This window comes from Phocoena sinus, chromosome 6 (assembly GCF_008692025.1).
Source record: "Phocoena sinus isolate mPhoSin1 chromosome 6, mPhoSin1.pri, whole genome shotgun sequence".
Taxonomy (NCBI): domain Eukaryota; kingdom Metazoa; phylum Chordata; class Mammalia; order Artiodactyla; family Phocoenidae; genus Phocoena; species Phocoena sinus.
In genome coordinates, this window is record NC_045768.1 from 4969652 (window position 1) to 4997457 (window position 27806).

The following is a 27806-nucleotide window of genomic DNA, read 5'->3' on the forward strand; positions in this document are numbered from 1 at the left end:
CGAGGAGGCTGAACCCGTTCCAGCTTCCGACCCGGGTCACAGGGCTCAGGAGTCTGACTTGCCGGTGCGGGCGCTGGCCCACGTCCCCACCCCGGTCCTGCAGTCCCGGGGGATCATTCCGACAGCCCCAGTCAGAGGAGGTGTGTCTGGAGGGAACCTTCCCGGAGGCCGCCCGCCGTCTGGAGACTCCTGCAGCCAGTTGCGATATTGAGTTGCTTCTGTCCTTTGCAGCAAAAGAAAAACCTGGCATCGCCGCAGCCGGTCCAGCTACCTCCGCAGCCTCCCGGAGCATCGGCCCAGCCCACGCATGCGCGGCGCCCACAGACGCCAGGGACTACAACTCTCGCGGTGCCCCGCGCGCGCCTGCACCCCCGCTCCCACCGCGCCGCTCGCCTCCCGGAAGTGGGGCTCCGGGGGGGCGTCTCCGACCTTTGCGCTGGGGCGGGCCGGCAGGTTTGGGGGAGGCTGCGTGAGCTGGGAAGCCGATGCGGGCGAGCGGCGCTGGAGATGGCTTCGGCTGGAGGCGGCGACTGCGAGGGCGCCGCGCACGAGGCCGACCGTCCTCACCAGCGGCCCTTCTTGATCGGGGTGAGCGGCGGTACCGCGAGCGGCAAGGTAAGGGGCTGGGCGGCGCGGCGGGGCCTGAGTGTCACGCTGGCCCCCTGGGACTCCGGCCTCCGTCCAGAGACAGACCCCAGCCCCTGGCTGCCGAGGTGCCCCCTCCCGGGCGTGGGCTGCGGCCACGGCTGGCCAAGCTTAGGCCGGGGTGCAGGCGGGGAGCGGGGAGCGGGGCGCTGGACCTCGGGCCCCCCCCCCCCCCGCAAGCCTCCCGCTGGCCTGGCCTCTCGTGGCCAGTGCCCCGAGGCCTTCCCGCCAAGCGCAGCCCCACCCGTCGCTGGCTGGGCTGTCACTGGCCTGCCCGTTGGAGCGCGTGGGTCAGGGTGATCGTCTCCAGGCGGGGATCCTGTCTGTGTGTTCCCAGTCAACCGTGTGCGAGAAGATCATGGAGCTGCTGGGACAGAATGAAGTAGACCACCGGCAGCGGAAGTTGGTCATTCTGAGTCAAGACAGGTTCTATAAGGTCCTGACCACGGAACAGAAGGCCAAGGCCTTGAAGGGACAGTACAATTTCGACCATCCAGGTAGAGACCCTGAGGGTGGGGAGGGAGTGGGGAAGGAGGGCAGACCACGGAGACTGGGTCCAGGGCTGGACCTGGACAGCAGGAGACCTAAGTGGTTCCATGAAATCACGCAGATAACCCGCGGTGGAGCGTCCTTCCCGCGCTCTCTGGGCCCTGGGTGGCCCTGCCGGAGCTCCAGGCTCCCCTGGAGCCAGTCAGGGAGTCTGCCTTCAGAACCACTTCTCTGCCACAACTATGGTCACGGAGAACGCCATGCGTCTTCCCACGTTAAGGGTCCTCTGCACAGATCGCGTCCACTGTGGCCTTTCATTCCGCCACCTGCCCTGGGGCAGAGTCCTCGAGAGGCCAGCAGTGGAAGCAGTGGGTAAACAAGAACCAGAGGCCTTGAAGCTCTGTTTCCTGGTCTGGTCGGGGGCCGGGGGAACAGGTGGAGATGGGGTGGATGAGGAGGAACAGCCAGGCTGCCCCTCCCTGCTGCTACTAGAAGATTCCACCCAGTGGCTGGCTCCCATGTTCATTCCTTTCCAGGGGACACATGGGAAGAAGGTCTGAGAAGCGTCAGTCTGTGTTACTTCCCAGAAATGGAAAGAAGCAGACGCCTAGCCCACCTACCTCCCAGGGCTGGCCGATCCCTGGGTGGTGGCACTGCCCAAGGGCAGCGAGGACAGGTCCACCCTGTGGTTTGCAGAGGGCCCTGCGAATGTAAACTGTAGGGGGCAGCTCCCAGTCCAGCTGTTCCTTAGGGTCACTGGTCGCAGCAGCACCCAGCTGTGCTGACCCCAAGGCAGAGCGAGTCCCCTGCGGTCCCCAGCACCAGGACACAGGCTTGTCTTGCCTTTTGTTCCATCCCTGCAGATGCTTTTGATAACGATTTGATGCACAGGACTCTGAAAAACATTGTGGAGGGCAAAACAGTCGAGGTCCCAATCTATGATTTTGTGACCCACTCAAGGTGAGCGGGTGGTTCTTGGGAGGAGAGGGCTGTGCGCTGGGGGCTGGTGAGGACACCCCCCCGCCACCGCGATCTGTCCCCAGCACGGAGTCCACACCCGCGGGCTGAAGCTGACGGCAGGGCCCCTTCCTGGTCTCACCCTGCAGGTTAGCGGAGACCACGGTGGTCTACCCCGCAGATGTGGTCCTGTTCGAGGGCATCCTGGTCTTCTACAGCCAGGAGATCCGGGACATGTTCCACCTGCGACTCTTTGTGGACACTGACCCTGATGTCAGGCTGTCGCGAAGAGGTAAGGCGGACGCGGGCCTCTCTGCCCCTGGCCGGCCCGGCCACGGGTCCCGGGGGTCTGAAGGTCCCCACCCTGCTCCTGTCGCCACAGTTCTCCGGGACGTGCACCGTGGCCGGGAGCTGGAGCAGATCCTGACGCAGTACACCACCTTCGTCAAGCCAGCCTTCGAGGAGTTCTGCCTGCCGGTACCGCCTTCCGCTTGCTTGGGGACCTCCTTTTCTCCCTTTTCAGAAGGACCCCCGGTGCCCCGTTCTGTGAGAGCCAAGCCATGGATGGACGTGGTCTGCTGTATAAATGGAGAAGTTAGCTTCTTGTACCCACGTTCCCGAGGAGCCGTTCTCAGCTGTGAATGTGTCCTCTGTTCTCCGCATCACCCCTTCCCCACTGCCTCCTCCTCGCCGCCTGGCCCCTCCCCGCAGGCTTCACCCCTGGCACCGGCACCACCTCCCTCCTGGCCTGTCTGCATTTCTCCAGGGCGCTGCTTCTCCCCTGACCCACACTGTGCATTTCCTCCCCCCCCTTAGAACGGTGGCCTCCACAGGGGCAGGGATTTTTGTCTGTTGGCTGCCAAAGTGGTGTCTGGCACACAGTAGGTGCTCAGAAACTTCATCTGTGCCGTGTGTTTCTCTGGGCTGCCTTTGGCTGGCACTGGAAGGCTGGCCGGCCTATAGAGGAGGAATTCACTGCTTGTGGCCATCTGTCTTCCTCCATCTCACAGTCTTCACTGTCACTAGATAGGACTTGCGTAAGGATTTAAAGGGGAATTGAACAATATTTTGCTTCTTAAAGGGAAAAATGAAGCACAAAAGAATTAGAACCAGGATTCCTGCTTTAGATAAACAGGACGAAGGAGTTCTGTTTCTGCTATTTCAAGAAAACATTTTTTATTTTACACTCATGTTCTCTGAAGTTTCTGGAAAGTGATCAGAAAAGTAAATTGACTGTTTTGCAGTCTCTCTTATTTACAGAAAGACATTTGGCAAAGTAGGTCGTTTACGGTAAAAATCCAGACTCCAGATGTGACCGGGGGCCCCTGGGTGGAAGCAGGACCACTCTGGGCCGGACCCTCCATCTCTCCCTCCCCTTTACCTGTAGCCACACAGCGAGTTGACGAGCTAGCCGTGCACCCTGCGTCCCCGAAGGGAAGACCTTTCTCAGCTCTTTGCTGGGCTCCACCCCTCCTGCCCCCCACAGCCCACTGTCCACAGCCCCATGGGAGGCAGCCCTGGCCCTCTTGCGCTCACGTCTCCCGTGGGTCTCCATCGCCTGCAGACACAGCTGCCCCAGGACTTGGTCCCACCCGCCCCCGTGGCTAATCTGTGTGACAGGCCTCCTTGGCCCACATCCACACGCTGGCGACACTCAGCGGTCTGCAGGTCTGTCTCTGGGCCCAGACCGTTTCCTCCCTTGCCTCCCTCCGCTGCTTCGGATTCGGCGCCCTCAGCAGCATCTGGTTGGGGTCCCTCCTCGGTGGTGCCACAGGGTGCCCAACAGGGAGTGAGTTCCTCGGCGTGTGAGCAGATGCGGGGCGGGGAAGGAAGGGGAGCAGGTCCTCGTGTGCAGCCCTGCTGTCACAGGGTCAAGAACCCTGTGTGTAGTGGGAGGGTGCCCCACTTCACTCGGCCCAGAGAACCAGGTGGTCAGCACAGAGAACTGGCCCCTATAGCAGTGCTCATGAGAGACAAGCATCTCAGAGACGCTGGGAGACAAGTGCTGTTAGAGCTTGTCTCAGCTCACCTTCCCTCACTTCTGGGGTCACCGTCTCTCACCTGGTTGACAAATACCCTGAATCCCGGCCCCCCCCCCCCCCAATCTGCCATGACGGGCCCGGGCTTGCTTCCCTGCATCTAGCCCCAAGCAAGCTGAAACCATCTGGGGGACAGATCCTTACGAGACTTTCCTTTTCTTGCCTTGCAGACGAAGAAGTACGCTGATGTGATAATCCCTCGAGGGGTTGACAATATGGGTAAGGACCAGGCCTGCTGGCTGCCCCCACTCCTCCCAGGACCATGAAGCAGGCACTGCCCATCCTGTCGTGGTTACTGAGACACCCCCAGCGCGTGAGGCCTGTCTGTGTACATCTGTGGCACAGGTTTCAAATGTACTTGGAAAAACAGTTAACACGTTGTACACGTTAAACTGACAAAATGCATTATGTCAATTATATCTCCAGGAAGCTGGTGGGGAAAAAAATATATGTATGGAAAACTGACAGGGAGTCACTCATTAGCAGAAGGTATCTTAACCAGAGTTAGTTAACAGAAACCCTCGCCAACCGAGCCAGGGAGGTTTTATTGTGCTCAGGCCCCAGCGTGCACTTGTCTGTCTGCTGAGACTCAGCGCCACACAGATGCTTCAGGGAGGAAGGCTGTGTGCTTCACCAGTAACGCCAGGTTGGCGCTGGGCGGGCATCCCTCCCGGCGTGTCGCGATGGGGAGCGGGGCAGCTGACCCAGCTCTGTCTGTCTGTCTCTGCTGCAGTGGCGTGTCGCGATGGGGAGCGGGGCAGCTGACCCTGCTCTGTCTGTCTCTGCTGCAGTGGCGTGTCGCGATGGGGAGCGGGGCAGCTGACCCTGCTCTGTCTGTCTGTCTGTCTCTGCTGCAGTGGCGTGTCGCGATGGGGAGCGGGGCAGCTGACCCTGCTCTGTCTGTCTGTCTGTCTGTCTCTGCTGCAGTGGCGTGTCGCGATGGGGAGCGGGGCAGCTGACCCTGCTCTGTCTGTCTGTCTGTCTCTGCTGCAGTGGCGTGTCGCGATGGGGAGCGGGGCAGCTGACCCTGCTCTGTCTGTCTGTCTGTCTGTCTCTGCTGCAGTGGCGTGTCGCGATGGGGAGCGGGGCAGCTGACCCTGCTCTGTCTGTCTGTCTGTCTCTGCTGCAGTGGCGTGTCGCGATGGGGAGCGGGGCAGCTGACCCTGCTCTGTCTGTCTGTCTGTCTCTGCTGCAGTGGCCATCAGCCTTATTGTGCAGCACATCCAAGACATCCTCAGCGGCGACATCTGCAAGTGGCATCGCGGAGGGTCCAACGGGCGCAGCTACAAGAGGACGTTTCCTGAGCCGGGAGACCACCCCGCAGTGCTGACCTCTGGCAAACGGTCGCACCTGGAGTCCAGCAGCAGGCCCCACTGAGGAGTGGGGTGCTCCGCTCCCGCAGGTCCAGAGATGCCCCCCTGCCCCTAAACACGCAACCGTGGCCGGGGTGGTGCTGGAGTCCAGGCGTCCCTCGCTAATTCAGCAAACCTGGACGAGTTATTCAGACTGGGTCTGACAGGACGTCTGCAGGCAGCCCTGACCTTTCCACCCGCTTCTTCGCATCACAGAGGCTTAAAGGTCTCTCTAGTTACTGAGAAGCGCCACAGAACGTGTGGTGAGCGAGTCACATATTTGGGGAACGTTGAAGAAATAGCCCGGACACCGTGATTTTGACGGTGAACCCACAGCAAGAGAGACTAGTATTATCTGGTTCACACACGTGTAACTGAAAAGTGTGAAGACGTAACTCTTCCTTTTTATGTGTTATACAACCACATGTTTTCTGTTTTAGTCCGTCTCCTGACACCATGCTCGCTGTGACCTAGTAACCCAATATCATGACCCACCAGCAGGGTTGTGCTCCTGGTACACGAGGGGCCGCAGACAGGCTTCCTTCCGGCCTGTGCTCGGAAGGCAGAGCCAGGAGGGAGCCCTGGGGAGCAAGCTTTTCCTTAACCAGCACCAAGCACAGGCGAGGCCCCCGCTTGCCCAGCCCGAGTCCGCCTGCTTGGGGGTCTGCCTTCTGGCGGGCACAGCATCCTCACGCAGGCCTACTCAGGGCCCCTGAGCCCAGGCTGCTGTCTGGACAGGTCTTTCCTGGTGTCGCCCTCGGCCAGGTCAAGGGCACATCACCTCCAGTCAAGGCGTGTGTGGACCAGAGAGGCATGAGCAGATGCCGCGGCCCAAAGGTGGCCGGTCTCCTGTGCTCACAGTGTCCGCGCCTCACAAGCAGTCATGGTCTGGTCCTCGTTTGTCCTCCCTCCCACGTGGCTGTTTCTGTAAAAGCCACCAGCTGTTGAGTTCTAACTGTGGTTACACGGAGACATCAGTTGAGCTCAGCTGAGCACGGTGGCTGGTTTCTGACGACTGTGAAAGTTTTGTCAAACTTACTGTGCCCTTTCGGAGAGAGATCCAATAAATAATACCAAATATGAATGTCACTTTGTCCCTTTTTAATTACATTAAGAAAAGGCAAATTCAGGACGAGGAAATGTATGGATGACACAAACCCTGACGGTTAAGAGGCTAGTCGCTCACGCACCTCTCGGCAGGCTCTCCGGGCAGCGGTTAAAGAGTCAGCGAGGAGGAACGGCCAGCCTTGCACAACCTCCTCAGGCTGGCGTTGCAATAGCTCGTGTGCCCCTGAACCATGAGGGTGACTCCCCGCGGCCTCACGGGGTCAGCAGGTCAGCGGGCCAGTCAGCCAAAGCCCACCACCAGCCTCTGACAGCAAGACCGGGGCCTCATCCGGCTCGCCCCGAGCCGGCCCCTCCCTGCCTCCATCTAGGCCGACAGGAGCCCCACGCCGGCCGCTCCACACTCAGCTAGTTCACGGGGCTCCTAGGAGTCAGCAGACATGGAGGGCGTTGATCTTTACGGTCCGGGGGAAAACAGACTTTGCTCAAAACGAGGTGCTCGTCAGAGGACTGTTTCAACAGCGAAACCAGAAGAGAATCCCTGCCGAGCCTGAGTCTCCACCAAGCTCAGAGCTGCTCTGCGTTGTCAGAAGTAAACATGCTCATAAAAGACGGTTCCACTTTGTCCTGGCCCGGCCCTGCCGTCTGTCACTGTGTCCGCATGCTACTAGTACTTCCGGATCAGGATATCCCAGCTGTCTTTCCAGCGAAGGGCCTTGAGTTCGCTGGGTGAGAGTGACCTGTCCCCGTAGGTCAGCGGGCGCAGCGTGTTGGACACATGACAGGCAGAGGCAAACCATGCCACGACCAGCGCGCCAAATAGGCTCCTCTGGAGCTGGGACCTGCCGGCCCAGGAGAGCACGGGCGTGGGGAGGCCGGCCCCTCCCCACCACGATGTCCTCTGGGCATCCGTCGCCCACGTGGTCACCTACCCCGGCCTTTCCTTCCTCCGGCCACCCCCTGCCTGACCATCAGCCCTCACCACGTCCTGCCCGATGCGCTGAGCCCCACCCTCCTCACTCGCCCTGCTTCCAGAATTCCACAGCTTCTGCTCCATCTAAGGCTGGATGCCGGGGTATTGCCCCCGAACCCCCCGTGAGCACAGTGCAGCCCTCCTGACGTACTACGAGGCTCGTGGGGACCAGAGAGAGGGGGCTCCCCCTCTGCCCTGGCCTCCCGAGCTCGCTCCGGTTTACAAAGCTTCCTGGTTTATCTCTGCCATGCACCACGCAGTCCGGCCACGAGCCACCGGCTGCTCCGGGTCACGCCCCACGTTCCCCTCTCCTTCTCTTTGCTCCTGGCGCTCTCCAGGCCCAAAGGGCCTTCCCCATCTCCCGTGCACATCAGCCACCTTCCTCTCCCGGCAGCCTTCGTTAGCTTCATCCTCTGAACCCCTGCAGAGCCTTGCTTGTGATCCTAACCCCATCTGCATCACACTGGAATCGCCATTCAAGACGCCCCTGGACCCGTACCCCCAGGGGGGCGTGGCTGCCAAGGCCCCGTACCTGCACAGGTGGTCGCTGATGTGCTCCAAAACCACAGGAAGCAGCAGGATCTGGAAGGTGAGTGCGGGCAGGTAGTGGTAGAGGAACAGCGTCTTCTCCATCATGAAGAAGGGCACGTAGTTCACGGCCCAGCCCCCGGCGCACAGAGCCCCGGCCAGCGCCCAGCGCAGCCAGCAATCTGAGGGAAAAGGTCATCTCGAGCCGGCGCTGCTGACGGTCCAGCTGGGAAGCTCCCAGCGGTCCAGCAGGCTGGCCTCCTCATCCGCAAGGTACACCCGAGCTCCAGCTGATTTCTCTGTGTCCCCTCCCAGCCTTCCCACATTTCTGGAGGAAGGACAGACTGTGTCCTAAGAACCTCCTGTAACTTCCTGCTGGTACTACCGTCCCCTTCCTGAGAAATGCCAGCTTCCTGGGGGCCAGGCCCAGCTTATTCCCGACTGCCCGCTGGCCTTGGCTCACCCGGAGATTCCGAGCTGGGACTCACTACTCAGGGAGCAGTGGAGGGGCTGGACCCGTGCACCCGCCCAGGAGAGCCGGGAGTCGGTGGAGAGAATGACCAGCTCGGAGCTGAGCCCAGAGAAGGCGCCTCCCTGCCCCTGACGGCCTTCGGGGCCCGGCCCTGCCCTGGGTGTTTGCTCCTTTCCTGTTTCAGGATGGTCTGAATGGGGTCTCTGTCCTTGCAAACCACCACCCTTGACTAAGTGTCCGCTGGCGCCTCTGTCCCATCAGCCACTTCCAGGGTGTCAGGCAATTCCTGCCCGACACCTGCACGTCCCCGGAGAAGCCTTGAAGGCGATGCGGGGACTGGACTGCAACATTTTGTCTCTGGGGAAGAGACAGAAGTTCCCTCGAGGCAGAAACAAAGAGGTGGCCTCAAGGCCCTGCTTGCTGGTGCGGCCGGGCTGACACCCGAAGCACAAGGAGCTCCCGTCAGAACCAGAAGGACGGGGCGCGAGACACGTGTGGGCGGCTGCACGGACCCTCAGGGAGGTCGCAGACTCTTCTTCGGCGTCTGAACAGGTACCAGATGAAGAGCAGGGCATACACCAGGGTGGCGAGGCTGGCCGAGGCCCAGATCACGATGTTTCCGAGCAGGTGGATCTGTGCCTGCGGGCGCACAGAGAGACCCTGTCACCTCAGCCAACACGCCACAGCCCAGAGCAGACACGGGCACCCACCACACCCTCCGCCCTCGCTGCCGGGACGGACGTGCGAAGGTTCTCAGCTCCGTAAGCTGAAACTGAGAACCGGGAGTAGACGGGATTCTGTTCTGACGACAGAGCTGCTCCCAGGGGGCTGATGCAGAGCTGCAGGGCGCTAAGGACCCGCTCATCTCAGACCCCGCTTCTCAGCGAGCCGTGGCCCCCCGCTTCCGGGGGGGAGGAAAAGGGCGAGCATCTTGAGCACATACCCCCCCCCCCCCCCAGCGGGTAATTACTGGGCACCCGCCACGTGCTGCGTTTGCTCTCCCAGGTGAAGAGAGGCGATGTACAGGGAAACAGGGCACTGACCGGCCCAGACGCCATGTGCCACGCGGGAAATCAAGCAGGGCTGTTTTGAAAACCACGTCTGCCAGAGAAGGGGAGCCATGCGCTCCCAGCACAGCCACCAAGCCTGGTTTCCCTCGGCCTGTGGACAAGCTAGGACCCGACCCCTTGGCACCTCAGGGGAGCTCTGGCCTCGAGCTGCCACAGCACTAAAAACAAGTCCCAGGCTTTTGTTAGGGAAGCACAGGAAGGCTGGGACTTGGTCGGATGCAACAGCTGCTCTTAACATCACAGAACTCTCAGGCGCAAGACAGCTCTGCCGCACAGACGCTCTGCTTACGCTGGTCCTGGGGTGCAGCCAGTAGGCGATGTTGGTGTCTAGCATGACCCAGTCCAGCGGCGTGGAGCTGTATTTATGTTCGGAATCGTCGCTTCTCACTGTCAGCATCCGCCACTGCGGAAAGCAGAGGCCGCTGGGAGTCACACGGACAGCCAGCCGCCTTCATCGCTCAGGGATCTGCCAGGGGGCAGAGTAAACCGCTGTCCCTCTCACGTGGGCGTCCGACCTCAAGTTCCTCTAGATCATGCCACAGAGGCAGCGCAACGGGCTGATGAGCCCAGGAGGCGCCTACCCCTGGGCTCCAGTCGCCTCGTCTGTTTAAGGGATGGGACTGGGCACTAAGGGTACTTTCTCTGGTGGCCCGTCCTGCCCTGACCTGCGTGCAGTGTCACTCTGCTGCACAGTCCCCTTGGCTCCTGACTGTTCCTGCCGGCAAAGCCACAAGGCAGGACAGCCAGGAGGCAGGGGACCGACAGTGCCAGGCATGTACTTAGAGTGGACAGAGGGAGATGCTCCCTCCCTGCCGAGTCAGGTCCCAGTTTAAAGGCTGACACTGGGCAGGCGGGAGTTCTACAGACTGCAGTGCCTTCCCTGGCGAGGAGCCAGCACCCAGTGGGCAAGGTCGCCCACCCCCCCGCCCGCCTGTCACCTGCAGCTCCGAGAATCTGGCCATGAAGCTGAGGTTTCTGCTGACGTCCGTCTGCGTAGGGGAGTGGAGCTCCAGTTCCCTCTCCTTCTGCTCCTGGCCTGGCAGACACACCGGAACCCACAAGATACAAGCACAACCAGGTCAGGGAGCTCCCAGTGGCAGCTGCGGCTGCTTTTCAAACAACCCGCCAGGACCCAGTCAGAGCGCGCCACTCCACGCGGCTTCCCCACAGCACACGGCCCACCCACCCGCTCAGCATCCTTCGAGTCAGAAAGCTCGGCTCGCCCTGCCTTCCAGGGACACCCGCCCCCACCCCGCGTCCTATCACTGCTCCAGCTACAGGGGGAGGGCGAGGGTCTGCAGCGGACACGGCCCCTCCCACGCGGCCGGGGCTCACTCCTGCCATAGCGGTGTTCCTCCACGCTCCACACGGTGCTCCCGTGGTAGCCCCGGGACAGCTGCTCCCCGACCACCTCCAGCTGCCGAAAGCCCCAGTCCGGGAGGGGCGCCCCGCTCAGCTGGCGAAGAGAAGTGGGGAGGGTGTGAGGGAGGGCCCGGCTCAGCCTGGCCCCGGGGCACCCCACCCCGGTCACTTGGCCAGCAGCTGACGAGGGCGGCCGGCTCTCCTCTGGGGAGCGTCACAGTAGGGTTTGGTTCTGAGCAGTCACAGAGGGCCCTCACCACTCCCGCAACACGTCATTCTGTCCCACCTGGCAGGACCGTGGGAGGCGGCATCAACCGACCTTGAGGATGGCTGAGGTGTTCACATGCACAAACCGGACCTCTGACAAGATGGTCTTCCAGACGTCCGTGTCCGACTCCCTGTTCACGATGTCCTGTAAAAGCAGGTCTGGTCCGTCATTTCACTCTTTTTCCAATTTCCTTAAGTGCAAAACCGAAGACCAGTCACCACAGTGAGACTGACGTGGTCTGATACGAGGGGACAGTCCCCCAAGGGGAGCTGACGGCTGATCCCAGACGGTGCCATCAACCTTATTTCTGACGCCTGTGCAAGGTGCTGGAGGGGGGTGGTCGGGGGAAGGGGACACTGCCCTCCTCCAGAGACTGCACAGGGCAGCCTTTTCAGTGGGGACTTAAAGACGGATGCTCACCCTTGAGCTTCTGCAACGCCTGACGGTGCGCAAAGATGGCGCAAAGGAAGGTCAGAGACTGTCCCTGAAAAGATGCCCTTACAGGGCACTCCTGACGCTGGGTAATAGAAAACTAACGTCTGAAGAGCTTGGCGCTGCCATATTTAACTTACTGGAGCCTGGCGATGACCCCGGGAAGTCATGTAGCTACTGACAAGAAAGAACCCGAGGGGCTAAGTGAGGACAGGACGAGGAGGCCAGGCCGGGCCTCACCCTCCGGTCAGCTGTCCTCTCTGCCTGTTCCCAGAGCTTCAGTTCCTGGAAACAGGGGCGTGTGGGGCTCGAAGTGCCACCAGAGGGGCTGAGGAGCAGGAAAGGATCGGCAATGGGCCTTAGCATCAAGGGGAGTGGGCGGGGCCTCCAGGAGAATCCTGGTGGCGAGGGGCTGGTACGACTCACATCAGAGGAGCACTGCGGGAGGGGACAGAGGCAGCTGCACAGACATCCGCGTGCGGCTCAGAGCGCCAGTACAGAGACAGAGGCGGCCTCCCCGGCCCCTGGTTTCGTTTCGCAGAGGGCCAGCAGCGCCTGGCCTCACACCATCGAGAGCCCGGCGGGGGGCGGTGCTACAGGCGTGCAGCCCGTGGGGGCTGAAGGGGAGCCCGTGGGGGCTGAAGGGGAGCCCGGCTCCCCCGGAGGTTAGCCCAGTGTGGCCACCGCACCGCCACTGCGCTTCTCACGCGTGTCCCTGACTTCAGACGGTCCGACGGCCCAGTGACAGAACCTTCCTCCTGCCACTCTGCCCAGGGCACTGCCTGACCACAGGCCCAGGGCCTAGGAGGGCAGTGCCAGGAATCAACCCCCAGATGGCCCTGCCTGTCCCCAGGGAAACCCTTCTTAATCCCTGGTGAGGGTTGACAAAAGAGGCACTGGCTTGGAGGCCAAAGAGTGGGAGGGACCTTCTGCCAGCAGTGCCACGTGAGCCCCATACGGAGTGCCCACCCGTCCATCGTACCATAAGCTCCTTCTTCTGATAGAAGAAAACTACCCAGTTCCCCCTTTCCGTAGAACAGTCACTTGTCCTAAGGGGCAGCTTGGAATGGGCTGCTGCCAGCACGCACGGTCGCTGGGGTTAGACTCACCAGCCTCCAGAGGTTCTGGGCGGGCATGGAGACATTGTAGTCGATGTAGCAGGACACCTCCTGGGAGTGAGGGCTCAGGGGGGCCGCGACGTCGTGCCTGGAAAACCAAACAGCGCTGCCGAGGGGCTTCCCGAGCTCCTCTGAAAGGCGCTCACTGTGCTTTTACAGGAAAATAAACGCTTTTCAGGAAACAAAGCCAGCTCAGCCTTCAAGCACCACGGTTGCCACTCCAAGGATGCAGCACGTAGGAGCTGGGCGATAAATCAAACACGAGAGGGCAGAGATTCTGCAATCATGACATCTCTGGGGGAATCTGGCAGACGTCCATCCAAACCGTGGGGCCTGTCATCCCCCTTTCAGAGGACGGGCGGAGCCCGGGAGCTCACCCGGCCAGCCGGCAGCACCCTGAGGTCAGTTCTCGGAAATGGCTGGGGCGCCAAGACTACTATTGGAGGACAACACGCCCAGAAACCCCGGCTCTCCTCGCCCACGCACTAGGAAACCGCGCTTCACCAGACTCTGCGAGAGGTCCCGCAGAGGAGCTGGGGACCTTGAAGCGAGCAGGAAGTCAGTCACGAGCGCAGGCCCTGTGAGTGCCACGAATGACACCCAACCAGGGCAGGCACAGCACACAGCAACGCTTTTGCTGCGGGGACATCTCAGCTGATACCTGAATGAAGTGAGCGAGTGGGCCACGGGGTGACGTGTGTGTGGGGGGATCTGAGCTGAAGAACATTCCAGGCAGACAGAGCAAATGAAGGCCCCAGGGGGCCAGCAACTTTGTCCCAGCATCGCAGGACAAAGGGAACGGGGCCTGCGCGGGGCTGGGCGTGCAGAGAGAAGGAAGCAACCTTCGTGGATTTCCTGACACAGCGACTACAGGGGTGGGAGAAGAGGATGAGGACTGAGCAACTGGCTCCTTCCCCGGGAAGCAGAAGGGGAGGCAGAGAGCCCAGGCATCCAGCGGGGAGGCCGGGGCTGGGGCGCGAGTGTGGGGTCACTGAGACCCACGAGATGGCCCGAGAGGCCTGGTGGAAGGAGAGCAGAGGCGGCCCGGGCCCGTCCATATGCGGAGGCTGCCCAGAAGTCAAGCCAGGGAGGGTTCCTGACTCCATCCCCCAGCTGAGATCCTTCCTGAACTCACTTCTTCCCGCGGGTCCCCCATCTGCAAGGACGCCCACACTTCATTCCAGGCAGGACTCTCCTCGTCACCCCGGCCCCCCCTGCAGGACGGGTGAGAGGCTGCTGTCCCACTCAGGTCACTAAGGCTCTCCCCCTACCCTGCGACCACCACTAGGGGTCCCCTGCCCCCCGACATCGAGGGCAGAGCCAGGCCAGAGGCAGTGGCGCACAGCAGCGGTCACGCTTTGCTCTGAACAGAGGAGGGGACTCACGTGTTGAGGAGGCGGGTGGTCATGCCGTGCACCAGCTGCACGACGTCGCCGTGCCGCACGGGCCTCGGGGGGTTGTTCACCACCAGCTGGTGCCTGGAAGAAAGTGTAGCTGCGCTCACGGGGCGGCAGGGGCCCCAGTCCTCGCTCGCGCAACGCGGAATCGCACAGCCGCCCGGTCACCGTGTTCCTTGTATGAGATGAACGCGTGTGAAAACACAGCGCGTACGTTTTATTTAACTCTCTTCAGAGACCTCAGGTCACTTTCCAAGCTTCCTGGCGTGGCCCCACTAGTAGCCACCTTCCACTGACCGCAACTGCGCCATACCTGCTACGAATGCCCACACCTGCCCCGAAATCCTTCTAACAGACTGTGGCTCCACGTTCGCTTGGTGAAAGTGGCAAGGGCCTATCAGACCCTGCCCCACGGCTGGGAGCTGAGCATCTGGCGGAGCCAGACGGACGTGGCCACCACCCTCAAGTTACTGCACTGAGTGGGAACCAGGGAGCAAACATGTGGGCAGCCGGACAGCGGACACGCGGAAGCCAACGGGATGCTGACAGCGGGGAAGGTGGGGGAGCCTGGGAGGCGGCCAGGCAGCGCCCCAGAGGAGCTGACTTTCAGGTGCTGAGTAAAAGGCCCTGGTGGGACCCTTCCAGGCTGCGGGGACAGCGGTGCAGAGCCTGTGGCAGGAGCCTGCCTCCCTGCAGAAATGAGGGGCAGGGTGAGCGCTGCGAGGGGAGTGGGGCTGGAGCCGGAGGGCGCGGCCCTGCAGACCAGTTGGGGACTGGATCCGTTCTCAGGGCCATGGAGCTCGGAGCTCAGGGAGGGGTTTGAGCAGGAGCCTGACCTGACACCTGGGGGGCTGTGGGTATCGGGGAGGCAGGCGCGGAAACAGACCAATGGGGGAGACGGACACCCTGACGGCAGAACCAACAGGACGGGCTGGGACTGGAGGTGGGGATGACGGCAGGAAGGCGGGCGTCTGCAGGGCGGCGGGGAGTGGGGGCAGACCACGGGGTGGGGAGAGTCGGGACACCCCTGGCAACACCCGGAGGAGATGCTGGGCCCCTAAGTCCTGGACCGCGGGCTGCCCGGCACAGAGCCGGTCCCGAGGCTTCGCGGACGGAGCATGGACAGAGAGGAGGCCGGGACCAAGGCGAGGTGTCCCCGGACCTGTACTCACCTCCCGGGGTCCTTTACAATCCACCAGTTGTTGACATCCTTGAAGGGGTAGCAGGTCACCTGCTGCTGGTGGGAGCTGCCGCGGCCATTCTCGTATCTGCGAGAAGAGGGTACATCTGCGGGTGGGGCACCAAGGGGCCCGCGGCCTCCCCCTACCCCCCACCAAGGTCCCTACAGACACCACCCAGCGAGCTGTCCAGATCCACTCACGTCCCAGCGGGGCTGAAGACGTGAGCCCAGGCAGTGCCAGTCCCTCTAGTGGTTTTACACGCAGAAATAACTAGTCTCGTCGATAACCGGGACCTGAGAGCTCAGTTTCTTTTTTGTCTCGCAAACTTACTCACAGAAAGTGAGGGTTGGTAATAGCAAAAATGTGAAAAAACAAAACACGTTATAACCTTCGAATTAAAAACGTCACTTTCCTTACATCACGGGGTAGGTGCTCTGGTGGGAATGAAGCCAGCAGGGCACGGGTTGGCCAAAGGCGTTCTTCAGAGTGACCTGGGAACCGTAGGCCACCTCCAGGGGCTGGCCTTGTGTGATCCGCGCCAGTCCCCCCTGAGACAGGAGCAAAGGGGTGGCCGGTGAGAGGGAGAGAGAAAGCGAGAGCGTGACACCTCCGCCAGCCCCTATGACGGCCGGGGTGTATTCCGGGTGGGGGCAGTTATCACTGTATCTCACAATTTGCTACGGCTGCATGTGATATAATCCTGACATGTTACGCTGTATGACCGCCGACCGGAGGCTGCCCTGGGCCAGGCGCTCACCGAGCCCCTCCCCGCTCGTCCTTGTGGCCTGCAGGATCTCTGCTCTCCCACTACGGGTTGAACCCGGGCCCCAGCAGTGAAAGCGCAGAGTCCTAACCACTGGACTACCAGGGAATCCCCCCCATTAGTCCGTATTTACTTCTTACAGGCATCCCGTGATAAGAGCAATTATGTCCGTCTGACTCTGGGATTTGGGTGAGTGAAGAAGTTTCCCCAGACACACAGAGCTGGCTGTCAGCAGAGCCGGCCCTTAAGAGCAGGTCTGTCCGACTTCAGAGTCTGCCTTGCTGACACCACGACTGGAGCATTTTATTATTTTTGCAAAGTTACTTGAGTGAATGCCAGAGTCGCGTTTGTCCTGTGCAGCCTGGCACCTGCCCAGCAGGTCACACTGCAGAGAGCGGACCCCTCGTCCCCTCCTATACCTTCAGCATGTTCAGAATTCGTGTAGTAGTGAAGCGATGCCTCACTTCTCGTTCTGGTTTTTCCTCTAAGGCCCACTTGCGGTGTTTCTGAGTCTAGTGTGGCCTTCTTTCTAGGATGGCTGGGGTGTCCCTTTTACCTCCAAGCTGGCCTGGAAAGCACTGGACATGATTTGGTCGTGGGGCCCGGAGCGGCAGAGCACCAGCAGGTGGACATAGAAGAACAGCAGGTACACGAGGACGGGGATGACCAACAGGGCCACCGCTCGGGCGAGCAGGTGACAGAGCACACGGACCTGCCAGAGAGGGAGGGGACGTCACCCCTGCTTTGGGGAAGGCGGGCCCAGGTCTGTCCCCCTCCGAGGCCTGTCATCAGGCGCTCCCTGCCCCCCCGACCCCCCAGGGCCAGCCTCGCCCTGCCCAGGACGTCAGCACCTACGTTTGACAGCGTCTGGTCTCCTATCAGGTGCCAGGCGTGGACAGCGGCAACCCCAAGCACCAGTAAGTATGTGAACACACCCACATATTTGATGCTGAAGGGACACAACAGAGAGAAAGTTAAGACGAGACAAGCACGGAGGACATGGCTGCTGCCCCAGCCCCGTGGAGCAAACTCACCCGACTGCACAGGCGCAGGCCACACCCGTCAGTACCAACCAAAACCACCAGCTCGGAGAGAAGGGCCTGGAGCAAAGCACAGAAGCCGAGCTGGGAGATCAGAATGTCCCCCAAAAGCCAGAGAAGGTACCCTCCTCAGAGATCTCGGGGTCAGCTGGCTGCACCAAGCTCCGGGTACAAGGAAATGACTCCTCGTCTCCCCAGAGAGCAGCCAGTCCTGACAGAATTTTCCTTTTTGGCCAGAACATCTTTCCAGTTAGTTTGAGTTATAGAAAGATGAGGATTATTTGTAAAGTCAGCCAAGAGCCAGTCGAGGTGCCTGGGGCGGCTCCCGTGCGTGGAAAGGCAACAGACCTGCTCAGGTCGACCAACCCCCCCGGACTCCTCTTTCTTAGTAACTAGAAGAGCACGTCCCATTTTCCATACCCGTGTTTCTGGGAGTTGGAGAACTTCAGGTAAGACAGCACGGCCAACAGGTTGAAAAATATCAAGGCTGATTCCAAAAGCATCAGCCTCGACTGAGTGATCAGAGCGTTCTCTGTCGGGGAAATGACACGGGCGTCAGGTACTGGGCAGTGAGGGCAAATGTCCACAAGAAAGGGCCCTTGTCAAACGTCCCAGAGCGTGAGGGTGGCAAGTTCGGGCTCGGGGTGGCTGGAAGGGGACACGCCCCGGAACCACGAAGGCCACTTCTGAGGTGTGAATCAAGCCTCCCGAGACCTGGGGGACTCTGGGGAAGTCACCGCCCTCCCCGAGCCTTCGTTTTCCTCTTCTGAGAAAAGAAATACAGATTCTGCAGGCCGCCTGGACGTTCTAACACTCTGTGGGCACAGGGGCCCAGTTAGGGTCATCACTCAGCAGACATGAATTCCTTTTATTTTCATCTGACTTAATGTCATTTGTTCATAGACCTGGGCCAAGAGATCCCTTCTGAGGAATACCCACAAATTCCTGAGTCCATCTCCACTGGTCAAGGCCTGGGAGGTGGGAGTACGGGGTAGCTTCTCATTCAAGGACAGACTTGGTTGCAGGGGGAGGTGCTCATGGCAGGCGCGCGTAGGAGTATCGTTTGGGGCAGCCCCGCTACACACGACTGCACCTCCATGATGTCACAGTCTGCGCACACAGCTCCACAATCCCCCGGCCTGGGAGTGGGGTGACTCCCAGAGTCCAATCTGGACACACTGGATGTGCGTCCTTCCGTCCTGCGAGCAGACACTGCAGGGGGCACGTCTACTAAACCCTGAGCCCTCCGGGGCCGCACAGACATAAACAAGGGCTGGCGCTGGGATCTTCCCTGCGCCCCACCAGGCCTTACCGATCAGAATCAGAAGAGCGGCCCCCACGGCAGCACAGTGAGAGAAGCCGAGCTCCCACACGATCTGGTAGGCCATGGGCACCGACAGGGCCCCTGCAAGGGCCGGCAGCAGGCGCAGGGACCACACGGGCACGTTGGTGCTGTATTCTGGAAGAGCAACCACAGCGGGGCTGAGAGCACTGCGCACACACCACCTCCCTACACTGCAGTGTCTTTTCACACAGACTACCAGGCTCACAGACTACAACGCAAGTCTGCAAGGCTGGGGGCCCCATCAGGGATGGAGCGTGCAGGCCACGGGCAGGGGCCTTGAAAGAACCTCCGAGTGGCCAAGGGCCAGTTCTCAGTAAGTACGGGAGTGATGCCGAGGACTCTGAAATGAGTTAATCCTTATTTATAAGTTTACCCCATCTATTTCCAAAAACATTGTGGCAACACATAACATTTATATGTACAAAAGATAACGGCAATCAGATGCCACATACGGCGAGCATGCTATGCGTACCAAAAACCAGGGATGAAATACTTACTGTAACTAAACACTAAGGAATTTACCGGACTTTTTGAAAATCTTTCACTTGTACCCAAACATTTATCATACCTTGGATTCAGATGAATAAACCATAGTTGTTAATCCCTATGAAAGCTACGACCTCTCCAATCTAATATATGCAAGTTAATAAGGGAAACGAAAATATTTTACCTGCTCCAATTCTGTTCCACAAAAAGTTACCATCAAATCCTCCTAAATAACCTAGAACAGAAGATTAATCAGTAACTATCCTGTTCACTAAATATTTCTGAAGCACCAAACTGGGCAGTCAATAAGGGAACAATGATAAAGAAGACACCGCTTCTGCCCTGAAGAAATTTCACCTGTAAGTGTTAAAGGGCCACCTCTCTTACTAATGAATCCTACCTCCCAAGGCCAGCAGCATGTGGCCAAACGGTGGTCCACTGCCATCGAAAAAGAAGATCCGCTTCATGTAAAAAGAGATGTACTGCCCATAATATACTTCATCAAAACTGCAAGGCAAACCCATGTTATAGTCAACTGGAAACCTTAACCGTACACAAAAGGCATGAGGATAAATGCACACCTGTGTCTCCAAAGGACTTTGGAGGGTGACCAGCAAAGGTCAGACTTTTGCCCCAACTATGAAGACACCTGTGCAGCATCACACGTCCATAAGGACAGGAAGGGAAACGCCCCACGAAAGTTGGGCATTCAGGAGGCTTTCCTGACACAGGTTCTATTCCTCTCCCTACGTTTGGGTTTAGGGTGTACTGTGAGCCAGTCTCCAAAAGGCCTCCTGAACGCAAAGCTAGTCTGCCTGTCCACCAGCGTGCCTGCAGCTAAGAGTCGGAATCAGACCTGGTGACCCGAAAAAACAGGTGTGAACGGGAGGCACGCAGGCGCCAGCCGCAGCAAACCTCCTTCAATCAGGGACTTTCACCGACATTAAGCAACTGCTGGCAACTTGTCAGGTGTGATGATGACACTGCGGTCATATGATTCTTAAGAATCCTGATCTTTTAGAGATAGATACTGAATTGTCTACAAATGAAACACAGTGCTTATGATGTGCTTCAAAAAAATCCACTGCAGGGAAGGGGTTGGCTATGAGCTGGTAACTGTTGAAGCTGGGTGATGAATATACCAGTCTCTGTATGTTTGTATCTGTTTGACATTTGCCACAATAAAAAGTTAAGTGAAAAGGAACACATGTATTCGACAAAACACACTCTAGTATCAGTGAGGACTCACTTCCAAATTCCTCAATCTTCAGCCCTCCACTCTCCAGACTGTCAAAGGTCACCCAAGGCTACTGCACCCACTACTGACCTACGGGGCAAGACCAAACAGGTGGCCTCTGCAGGGGCTGTCCTGGGGACAAGCTGGTCTCTCCTCTAACTGCCAAAGACACCCATCACCAGGAAGCCCGGAATTTCACTCTCCCATTTACGCTGTTCAAAAAGGCACTTCCCGTCACCAAGGCACTGAACAAATTACAGTTCCTTCCGATGCACCCAAAATGGAGTTGCTTGGCTTACACCACGGCCCTTGGATAGGCAAGCTGCCATAGTCGGCTCAGCAACCCCACCGCGGTCAGAGCTACGACATTCAAGTTGATGTCAGCTGTCACCACCACAGGGCGCTGCAAAAATCCCAACATCTTGTAGAAAAGCGGGCCGGGGAGGATGCCCTGTAAAAGCAGAGAAGAGTTGTCATCAGAACACAGGTGGCCCCCTGAAGGCTCGAAAGACGCTGTGACAAGACCCTGCTTTCACGAGCGGTCAACCGAGGTGGGAATCTGAGGACTCAATATTCACTCACTCCACCGACACCTGCTGGGCACTTCCGGTCAATGAGACGGCCTCCTGGCCCCTCCCCACCTAGGCAGTGTGGCCAGCTTACAGCGCGGTGACCTCCACCCCCTGAGGCTCAGAGCCTCCACCTCTGCGCCAAGATCCTCCCTCCCCTCCCCTCCCCTCCCCTCCCGTCGCGGGCCAGCACCGTCCCCTGGGTGCCCCCTTTCTCACCCCGAGGGCACATCTGCACTGGGCAACCCCTTTTCCTCCCCCGAGGCTCCACTTTTCTTAAAGCTGCATCTGCCTTGGGTACCGCCTTTCCCGCATCAAAGCTGCATCTGGCCTTCGGCGGTCCCCTTCTATCCTCAAGGCTACATCTACCCTGGAGGCCCGCTTCTCTCCCTGCAGCTACATCTGCCCTGAGCGCCCCCTTCTCTCCAGAGACCCTGTCTGCCCTGGGAGGCCCCCACTCCTCTTCCCGGCACTCCCCTTTCTCTCCCGCAGGCCGCTATCTTTCCCGAAGGTTTCACCTGCGCCTCGGACGCCCCCTTCCCCCGGCACACCTGCCCCGGCCCCACCCCCGGGCCAGGCAAGACCTGCCGCCCCCCGCCACAGTTCCCCACAGACCGCGCACGCGCGTCCCGCACTGACTCTCCCGCTTCCGCCTGCGCTCTGGTCCACAGCGCCCCAAACGTACTCGCGTTTCTTCCAGTCCCCTCAGAGCCGCTCCCCGCGCCGGGCCACGCCTCGGACGCCTGAGGGCCGCGGGCTGGGGCGCGGACCGCTGGGGACGAGGCCGCTCGGCACTCTTCGCCGCCCACTAGCCCGCTCGACGCTCGATTCGCCGCGCCTGCGGGGCCCGCCGGGGGTGAAGCGCGCGTGCGCACTGGGCGAGAGCGGCGCGCTTGCGCACTGGGCGAGCCCAGACCCGGGCTCGAAAGGTGTGCAGCGGACCAACTGCAGCCTGTGATTCACGGCTGGGCAACCCAGGGTTCCTGGGCACACTAGACACACGTCTGCCTTTTTAAGACGACACAGTGGGACCGTATGGGCATTTTGCTCAGTGTGGCGCGGACGCGCGCGCAGGTGGAGGCGGGCAGGGTCCACCCCTTGCCCCGGCGGTGCCCCCCACCCTCCGGCCCGCGCGGCCCAGCCGAGCCTGCTCTGCAGCGGGACATGGCCCCAGGTCAAGGGAGTGACCCGGACCGTTAACGGGCACGAAGGCAACTCTGCTGCCCCGCCCCGCCCCTTCTTCCTCCCCTCGTCTATATGGGCGTTAATACTCCTGGACAGAAGGGTACTGCAGGTTTAATAACTGGAATTATGGTTCTTTCCTGTTTTCCCATGTCCGTCACCCAGCATTAGCGCAGTGCAGGTGACTCTGACTTACCCGGGTTGTGGGGAGAGAGGGAGCGCGGGCTCACCTGCGCCTGCGGCCGGAGGGCGTCCTGGGCCCGGGCTCTCAGCCTGTGGTCTTTGATACGAAAGCAGGGGCCGTCTGGTCTCGAGGATCCAGAGCTTCCATCCTGCGGGCCCTCGGGCTCCTTCGCGGTCAGGCCCCTGGAGGTCTGTGGACCGCCGGTCCCCAGGAGCAGGGAATCCAGGGGGTGGGTGCGGCCCTGAGAGCTGCAGGCCACGCCCTACCCGGGTCCCCTGCTTCCACAGTGGAGAGGCTCAGAAGGAATCAGCCGGCGGGGTTTCCTTTTGGAAAGGGTTAAATTTACTCGGGCATAATTTCTAAGTTTCCTACATTCTTACCTGGGACCAGGCACCGGGCTGGATGCTGCCCATGACCTCTGTGCATCCACACTACCCCACGACGTAGCTACTGTTTACAACCCACGTTTTACAATTATGGAAATTGTGACTCTGAATGAAGTGTCCTTCCCAAGGTCACACAGCACACAGTGGATTGCAGAACCGAGAACTACCACTTGAACCCAAATCCAAGCTCTCCATCCTTCACTGCCCACGCCTGGCTTGCTCTTCTTTCCAAGCCAAGCCCAAGTGCAGCAAAAGAAAAGGGACATGAGAAGTGGCAACAAAACACGACAAATCAAATGCTTAACCTCTGACCCACCCACTTCTCATGGGGAGTTGGAGCGCGTGGGGTGAGGAAGGGCAGGGGGCAGGTAGTGCTAACGCCCACCCACTGGGACGATGCACCTTAACCTCGGGTTTCACCCCCTCCTCGCCCTCACATTGCAGTAGGGCACTTCAGCCCAGTCACTCTTATCTTCCACGTAAAAGGAAAACTCTTCCATCTCTAAGTCTCCAGTCAAATGACAGAGTCGAGGGACACACAACCTGACAAAGCATGTTCAGTTTCGGTGGGTTTTTTTTTTTTTACTTTTTTTTTTTATTTAAATACGGAGAATTCTTTCGTATGGAAAGAGCTAGTACAATCACATATTTGAAAGGAGAAACCATAGGTACTGAACCGGAGGGAAGGGTGAAGGGCGAGTGTGCCACCATGGCCTGCTGAGTCCACGGTTCCATTTCCCATCCAAGGTAAAAGCTCCCCCAAACAACGCAGAAACAAGCTGCACGTTACATCTTTAGCCATCGTCTGCCCTTGCAAATATCTGGTCTACGTGAAAAGACACAGAGAGGAAAGGCCAAAATAAGAACAAAAGGAAACAAAACACAACCCTCTCAGGAACAACAACAAAAAAACCCCAAACCCTTATTACTATGCAAGGCATGAGGTCAAAAGCTTGGGAGTACAGTAACCCCTTTATACAATGGAAGAAAGTCATCCACGGAGAGCCTTAACAGAAAGTTCCACTCCGAGGCTTTGTAGCATGCTGAAGACGGGGCCCCGGGGACACTGTACCATCTTGGAGACCACCTAACTGGGATGGAGAAATGGTGAACAGCAGGTTGTAATATCACTAGTCAGATATGCGCTGGTGGTCCCGGTGGAGGGCACGGCTGGGGGACAGAGTGTCTGACCCCAACACTGAGCCATTCCTGTCCGGGTGATCTGCTCGTCTTAGGTCCAGTTCACTTTTCCAACAGGAAGAGCCGGCCTTCTGGAAGTCTGCATTTCCCAGTCATCACAGAACAGTACAAAGTACAAACAAGTACCCTAGTGTCCTTGGTTGCCGAAGGCCATTTCCAACAGACCTTCTAACCCAGGCTAGCTCTGCAGGAAGGGAAATGGGACAAATGCAGATTTGAGAGGCAACATGCAGCTACTTGGTGGAGGGGAACCACACGGCAGGGAGCCCCGGGGCTTCAGCAGTTGGCCACACACTGCCTCGGCAGGCCAGTTCTGGGCGTGGCCGTGCCCTCGTGTGCACCCTTGGCCTCCTCGGCCCTTGACCATCAGTCACCAACCTCATCAACCATCCAGAAAGCAGGTCCAGAAGACAGGAGGGCGAGGGCAGAGCCAGAGAGAACTGATGCCCGTTATTTAATGACAAGATGCCCCAATATCCCCTGGCAGTGGCTGGAATGACCGTGGCTTTGGAAATGGACCAACCAGTTTTTCTGAATGTTCAACAGTCGTACTTTAGTTTTCCCCCTGAAGGAACCCAGAGCCAAAAGCGTATGAATCCCATGTTTGAAAACAACGATGATGATTAAAAAGGGGAAGCAAAGAGAACCAGACCAAATACACATGCCAAAGAAGTCTTCAGTGGGTGGACAAGGCCACAAGGACACATGAACCCATACTCTCGGATTTTACCCCACTGAGTAATTGACGTTGGACATACTGCAGGATCACTGGCTGCTGAGCAACGGGCTGCACCATCAGTGGGCCAGGGCAAAGCAGCCAGCATGGGAAGGGAGGGTAATTTTAGCAGGCAGAGGCTCAGCGAGAAGACTCTGACACCCCACCCCCACCCCCACCCCCAGCAGCAGAAAAGGTTAAGTGCTAGTCTCCACCTGTTCCCGCCAACGGCCCAAGGCATTCTGCCAGAGGCCTTGGCATGGACACGCACTCTGAGGATGGGGATTTGAAGGCAAAATATGACCCTAAGTCCTATTACCTTGAGCTTGGCTCTAAAACCACATGAAAAGAGGAGAAAGTTTGCACCTTAAGACATCTCTGCACTGAAAACTGCATTTCATCAGACCAAGGAAGGGACGGGGTGTTGGTTGGGCCCAAGGCCTGCCCTCTGCCTCAAGAGTTCAATTTAAAATCTGTATCTCAGCGGGGAAGAGGCTGCAGCTTGGGCACACGAAGGTGGTAAACGCACTGAACTTCACATGCAATTTCCTGGCCTTTCCTGCACAGAATAATTCAGACATTATATATAAATAGAGCAGTGAAACATTTACTTTTTTTCACCTAGACCTACAACATCAATACATATAAATAAATTCTAGTGTTTTCTGTTTTTATTGGGGGGTGGGGGTGGGGAAATACAGGGGTGGGGAAATACAGGGGTAGAGAAAAGGGCTGTAGAACAGGTGACCCTTTCGTTTTTATTTTTTCTCAAACAGGAAGTACCGTCCCTCCGATGGCAGGTTCACCTGAAGCATACAGCTTGAGAGTTTGGAACAGCATCCAGGACTGTCCTGTTCAATTTCAAAATGAGAAGGCCGTTTCTCCTTTTGACAAACAATGTGCACTGGAATTAGGTGCGAGGGTCTGGCCGTGTTTCTAGGTGTGAGTGTGTGGCCTCTGCAGGGGCGGCTGGAGCAGAGAGCTCAGTCAGGGCGGCTGGGTGCGGGGACGGCAGCCAGGCACTCGTGGGGGAAGGGAGACAAGAGCAGGTGAGCCAGTGGGCAGCCCTTCAAGAAGGGCCTTCCGAGTAAAGAGTCAGGGGATGAAGGAGAGAAAAAAAAAAAAGCTAGTGAGAAGTAAGGCCTGAGGGTGGAGGCAAGGAGGGGAGTGCTGAACACGATCCATCAAGCAGCGAAGCATCCTTCAAGAAAACCGGCCTCCCCGGATGATGCCGGAGGAGCCCCGCACCCTCTGCCAGGAGGCCGTTGCTCCCCCACTTCCTTAAAGCGGTGAAGAGCAACAAGTGACTTCAGCGGTTCCTAAGGCGCTTCTTTCCCCGTGTTCCACACTGGACAGAGCTTAGAGCCACTGCCCGAGTGACTGCCACACACCTGTGGCGACACTGCGGGTGGACTCTGTGGGGCACGCCCCCGATCGCCTACTGCCCATTCTCCGAGGCAGGTCTTCTCTGGACCCGCCAGCAACGGCAGGTAGATGGCGGGTTAGTTACTCCCAAGAGCGTGAGCAAAACTTCAAATTTCCCCTCGCCTTTCCTTGGAATGACAGAATTTGGGATGATTTCCTTCTAATTCTTATCTTAAAAACAAAAGCCTAGCATAAAATGCCTCACACAGACTCTGACAAAGGCAGCTCTGCAGACTTACGAGGCTACCCAGGCTGTTCTGGGAGTCACCGTCAGCCCTGCAACCCATCCTCCCCTTGGACACTGCTCTGTCCTTGAAGAGACCCACTGCCCAGCTCAGGCCTCTCTGTCCCCTCAGCCTGGGTCTGCTGCTGGGAGCGGAGAAAAGGAAGCCCTCCCAGCAGCCTCCCAGAGCTCACGCCTCTGTCGCAGACCCAACCAAACCCCCGTCCACGCGCTCACGGCCACGCAGAGGAAGTGTACGGTCTCTAGTGACAACCGTCCACGCGTCCGTCACCACAGAGGAAGTGCGTGGCTTCCAGTGACGAGCTGTGAGAGGTGGAGGGACAGGAGGACCCAGAGACACGGAGGCAGCTCAGGAAGGACAGGACGAGGGAAGCTCGGAGGGAAGGGAGCGCGTGGGAAAACATCAGGCCCCGCGGGTGCTGGAGTCCCAGAAGCAGACACTGACGGGGCTGGTGCTGTCAGTTCGCACCGTCCAGGCCAAACTGGAAAATGCCAGGGCCTTCTATCTCCATGATTCACCTCAGGTGCCCAGCGGTCAGTGTCCCCACCAGTTTTGAAGAGTTCAAGACAGAAATTCTGTGTAATTCTGATGCTAAAAACGGCGTCAACTTCACCGGGTCGGGCCGCCCATTAAGTCGCTGTGGTCACCAGGCCAGCGGCTTCCCGACTAAAACGCCATCCCACCTCCCCTCCCTCCCACCACCGCTTCCCAAGCTCAGGAGCGGTGTCTTAAGTCACCACTTCTTTTTGCAAGTAACCTCAAAGGTGAACCAACCGAGACACAGAGAGCAGGAGAGGAGAGGGCACGTTCCTACACATCACCTCTTAAGGTATCACAGCAGTGATGTATCAAACGAACAGGAGAGAGGTTAAAAGGAAACTACCGCAACAGAAGAGGGGTCAGGGAGAGGACGGCAAAGAACATACAAAAGTCCAGCTCTTACAGACGAAGCTTGTGCTTCTGTTTTCCTTTCTCTTTTGTAAAAACCTTTAGCTGCTTTTTAGAACGAAAAGCCTCAACTAAAACGGCCCTGCTGCCAGACCACTGTGCCCGGGGACGGAAAGCGGGGAGGGAAGGAAGCTCGGTGGAGGGCGCCGTGGCCGCCAGAAGCAGGATGAGGGGGGGAGGGCGGCGTTAATCTGCACGGCACGACGGCTCGGTCACTCCACGGTCGTGGCGCAAAGGAGGCGGGAATGGAGTCATTTGCTTTTTTGTTTTTTTCGTGTTAAAGCCAAGCAGGTCAATGCCACAGATCCACGGGTGCAAGCTGGTTGGACAACGGAGCTTTCAGGAGTGGAGGAGAGCAGGGAGATCTCGCAGTCCGGGCCAGGTCAGTGGACGGTGGATCCACCTGGGAGACTCCCCAGCGTCCGGTGGCAGCGAGGTGGAGGGGCGGCAGTCCTTCCGGGCAGGCCAGGCCCAGCATCTTCAGGCCTTGCTCTCCTCCACCTTTACCGCCCGGGGCTTGATCGCTCCAGTTCGCTTCAGCTGGGAAGCGGCTGAGGGGGCCTCCTGCAGCTTCACGGCTCCCAGGCTGGGCTTTTCATCCACTCGTTGTTTTGCCTTTGGACAGACGGATGGGGACAAAGAAAGTTACCCTTACGCAGACACACCTGCCAGGATCCGCGGTCCCACCACCCGCTTCCTGCTCCTGAGTCAGAGGAAAGCCACCCTAAGAAGC

The 27806-nt window shown here is 58.9% G+C and overlaps 3 protein-coding genes and 1 pseudogene across 28 annotated transcripts in view; 2 read left to right on the forward strand and 2 right to left on the reverse strand.

Annotated features, from left to right (window-relative positions):
* Window positions 1-6566, forward strand: UCK1 (uridine-cytidine kinase 1). Of its 3 annotated transcripts, XM_032634285.1 has the most exons (8): window positions 1-140; window positions 232-615; window positions 983-1142; window positions 1998-2094; window positions 2241-2383; window positions 2474-2568; window positions 4301-4349; window positions 5326-6566. In XM_032634285.1, the coding sequence occupies exons 2-8, from the start codon at window positions 508-510 to the stop codon at window positions 5505-5507; spliced, it is 834 nt and encodes a 277-aa protein (XP_032490176.1). In that variant the 5' UTR covers window positions 1-140; window positions 232-507; the 3' UTR covers window positions 5508-6566. The 3 variants fall into 3 exon arrangements, with proteins under 3 accessions (XP_032490176.1, XP_032490178.1, XP_032490177.1); XM_032634287.1 differs by having other exon boundaries at window positions 13-615; window positions 4688-6566; XM_032634286.1 differs by having other exon boundaries at window positions 21-588.
* Window positions 5142-21639, reverse strand: POMT1 (protein O-mannosyltransferase 1). Of its 7 annotated transcripts, none has more exons than XM_032634277.1 (20): window positions 21474-21639; window positions 20519-20670; window positions 19383-19489; window positions 19167-19217; window positions 18464-18610; window positions 17572-17683; window positions 17146-17211; window positions 16967-17060; window positions 16668-16823; window positions 15766-15896; window positions 15340-15435; window positions 14156-14248; window positions 12762-12858; window positions 11272-11364; window positions 10926-11046; window positions 10529-10626; window positions 9880-9993; window positions 9033-9159; window positions 8053-8230; window positions 5142-7389 (listed from the first exon to the last, which is right to left on the reverse strand). In XM_032634277.1, the coding sequence occupies exons 2-20, from the start codon at window positions 20638-20640 to the stop codon at window positions 7215-7217; spliced, it is 2178 nt and encodes a 725-aa protein (XP_032490168.1). In that variant the 5' UTR covers window positions 20641-20670; window positions 21474-21639; the 3' UTR covers window positions 5142-7214. The 7 variants fall into 7 exon arrangements, with proteins under 7 accessions (XP_032490168.1, XP_032490171.1, XP_032490172.1 ...); XM_032634280.1 differs by having other exon boundaries at window positions 21428-21639; XM_032634281.1 differs by lacking the exon at window positions 21474-21639 and adding an exon at window positions 21404-21424.
* A 1463-nt stretch (window positions 21640-23102) lies between these two features.
* Window positions 23103-26970, forward strand: LOC116755571 (annotated as a pseudogene).
* The window catches only part of PRRC2B (proline rich coiled-coil 2B), a 45310-nt gene continuing 42550 nt past the window's right edge, over window positions 25047-27806 (reverse strand). For 9 of the 18 annotated variants that reach the window (XM_032635200.1, XM_032635208.1, XM_032635207.1 and 6 more), the window contains one exon: window positions 27347-27688. In XM_032635200.1, coding sequence (XP_032491091.1) covers window positions 27554-27688 — 135 coding nt within the window. In that variant the 3' untranslated portion in view covers window positions 27347-27553. Of the gene's footprint in view, window positions 27689-27806 lie in introns of all 18 variants that reach the window. The other 9 variants (XR_004350397.1, XR_004350394.1, XR_004350398.1 and 6 more) reach the window with 3 other exon arrangements.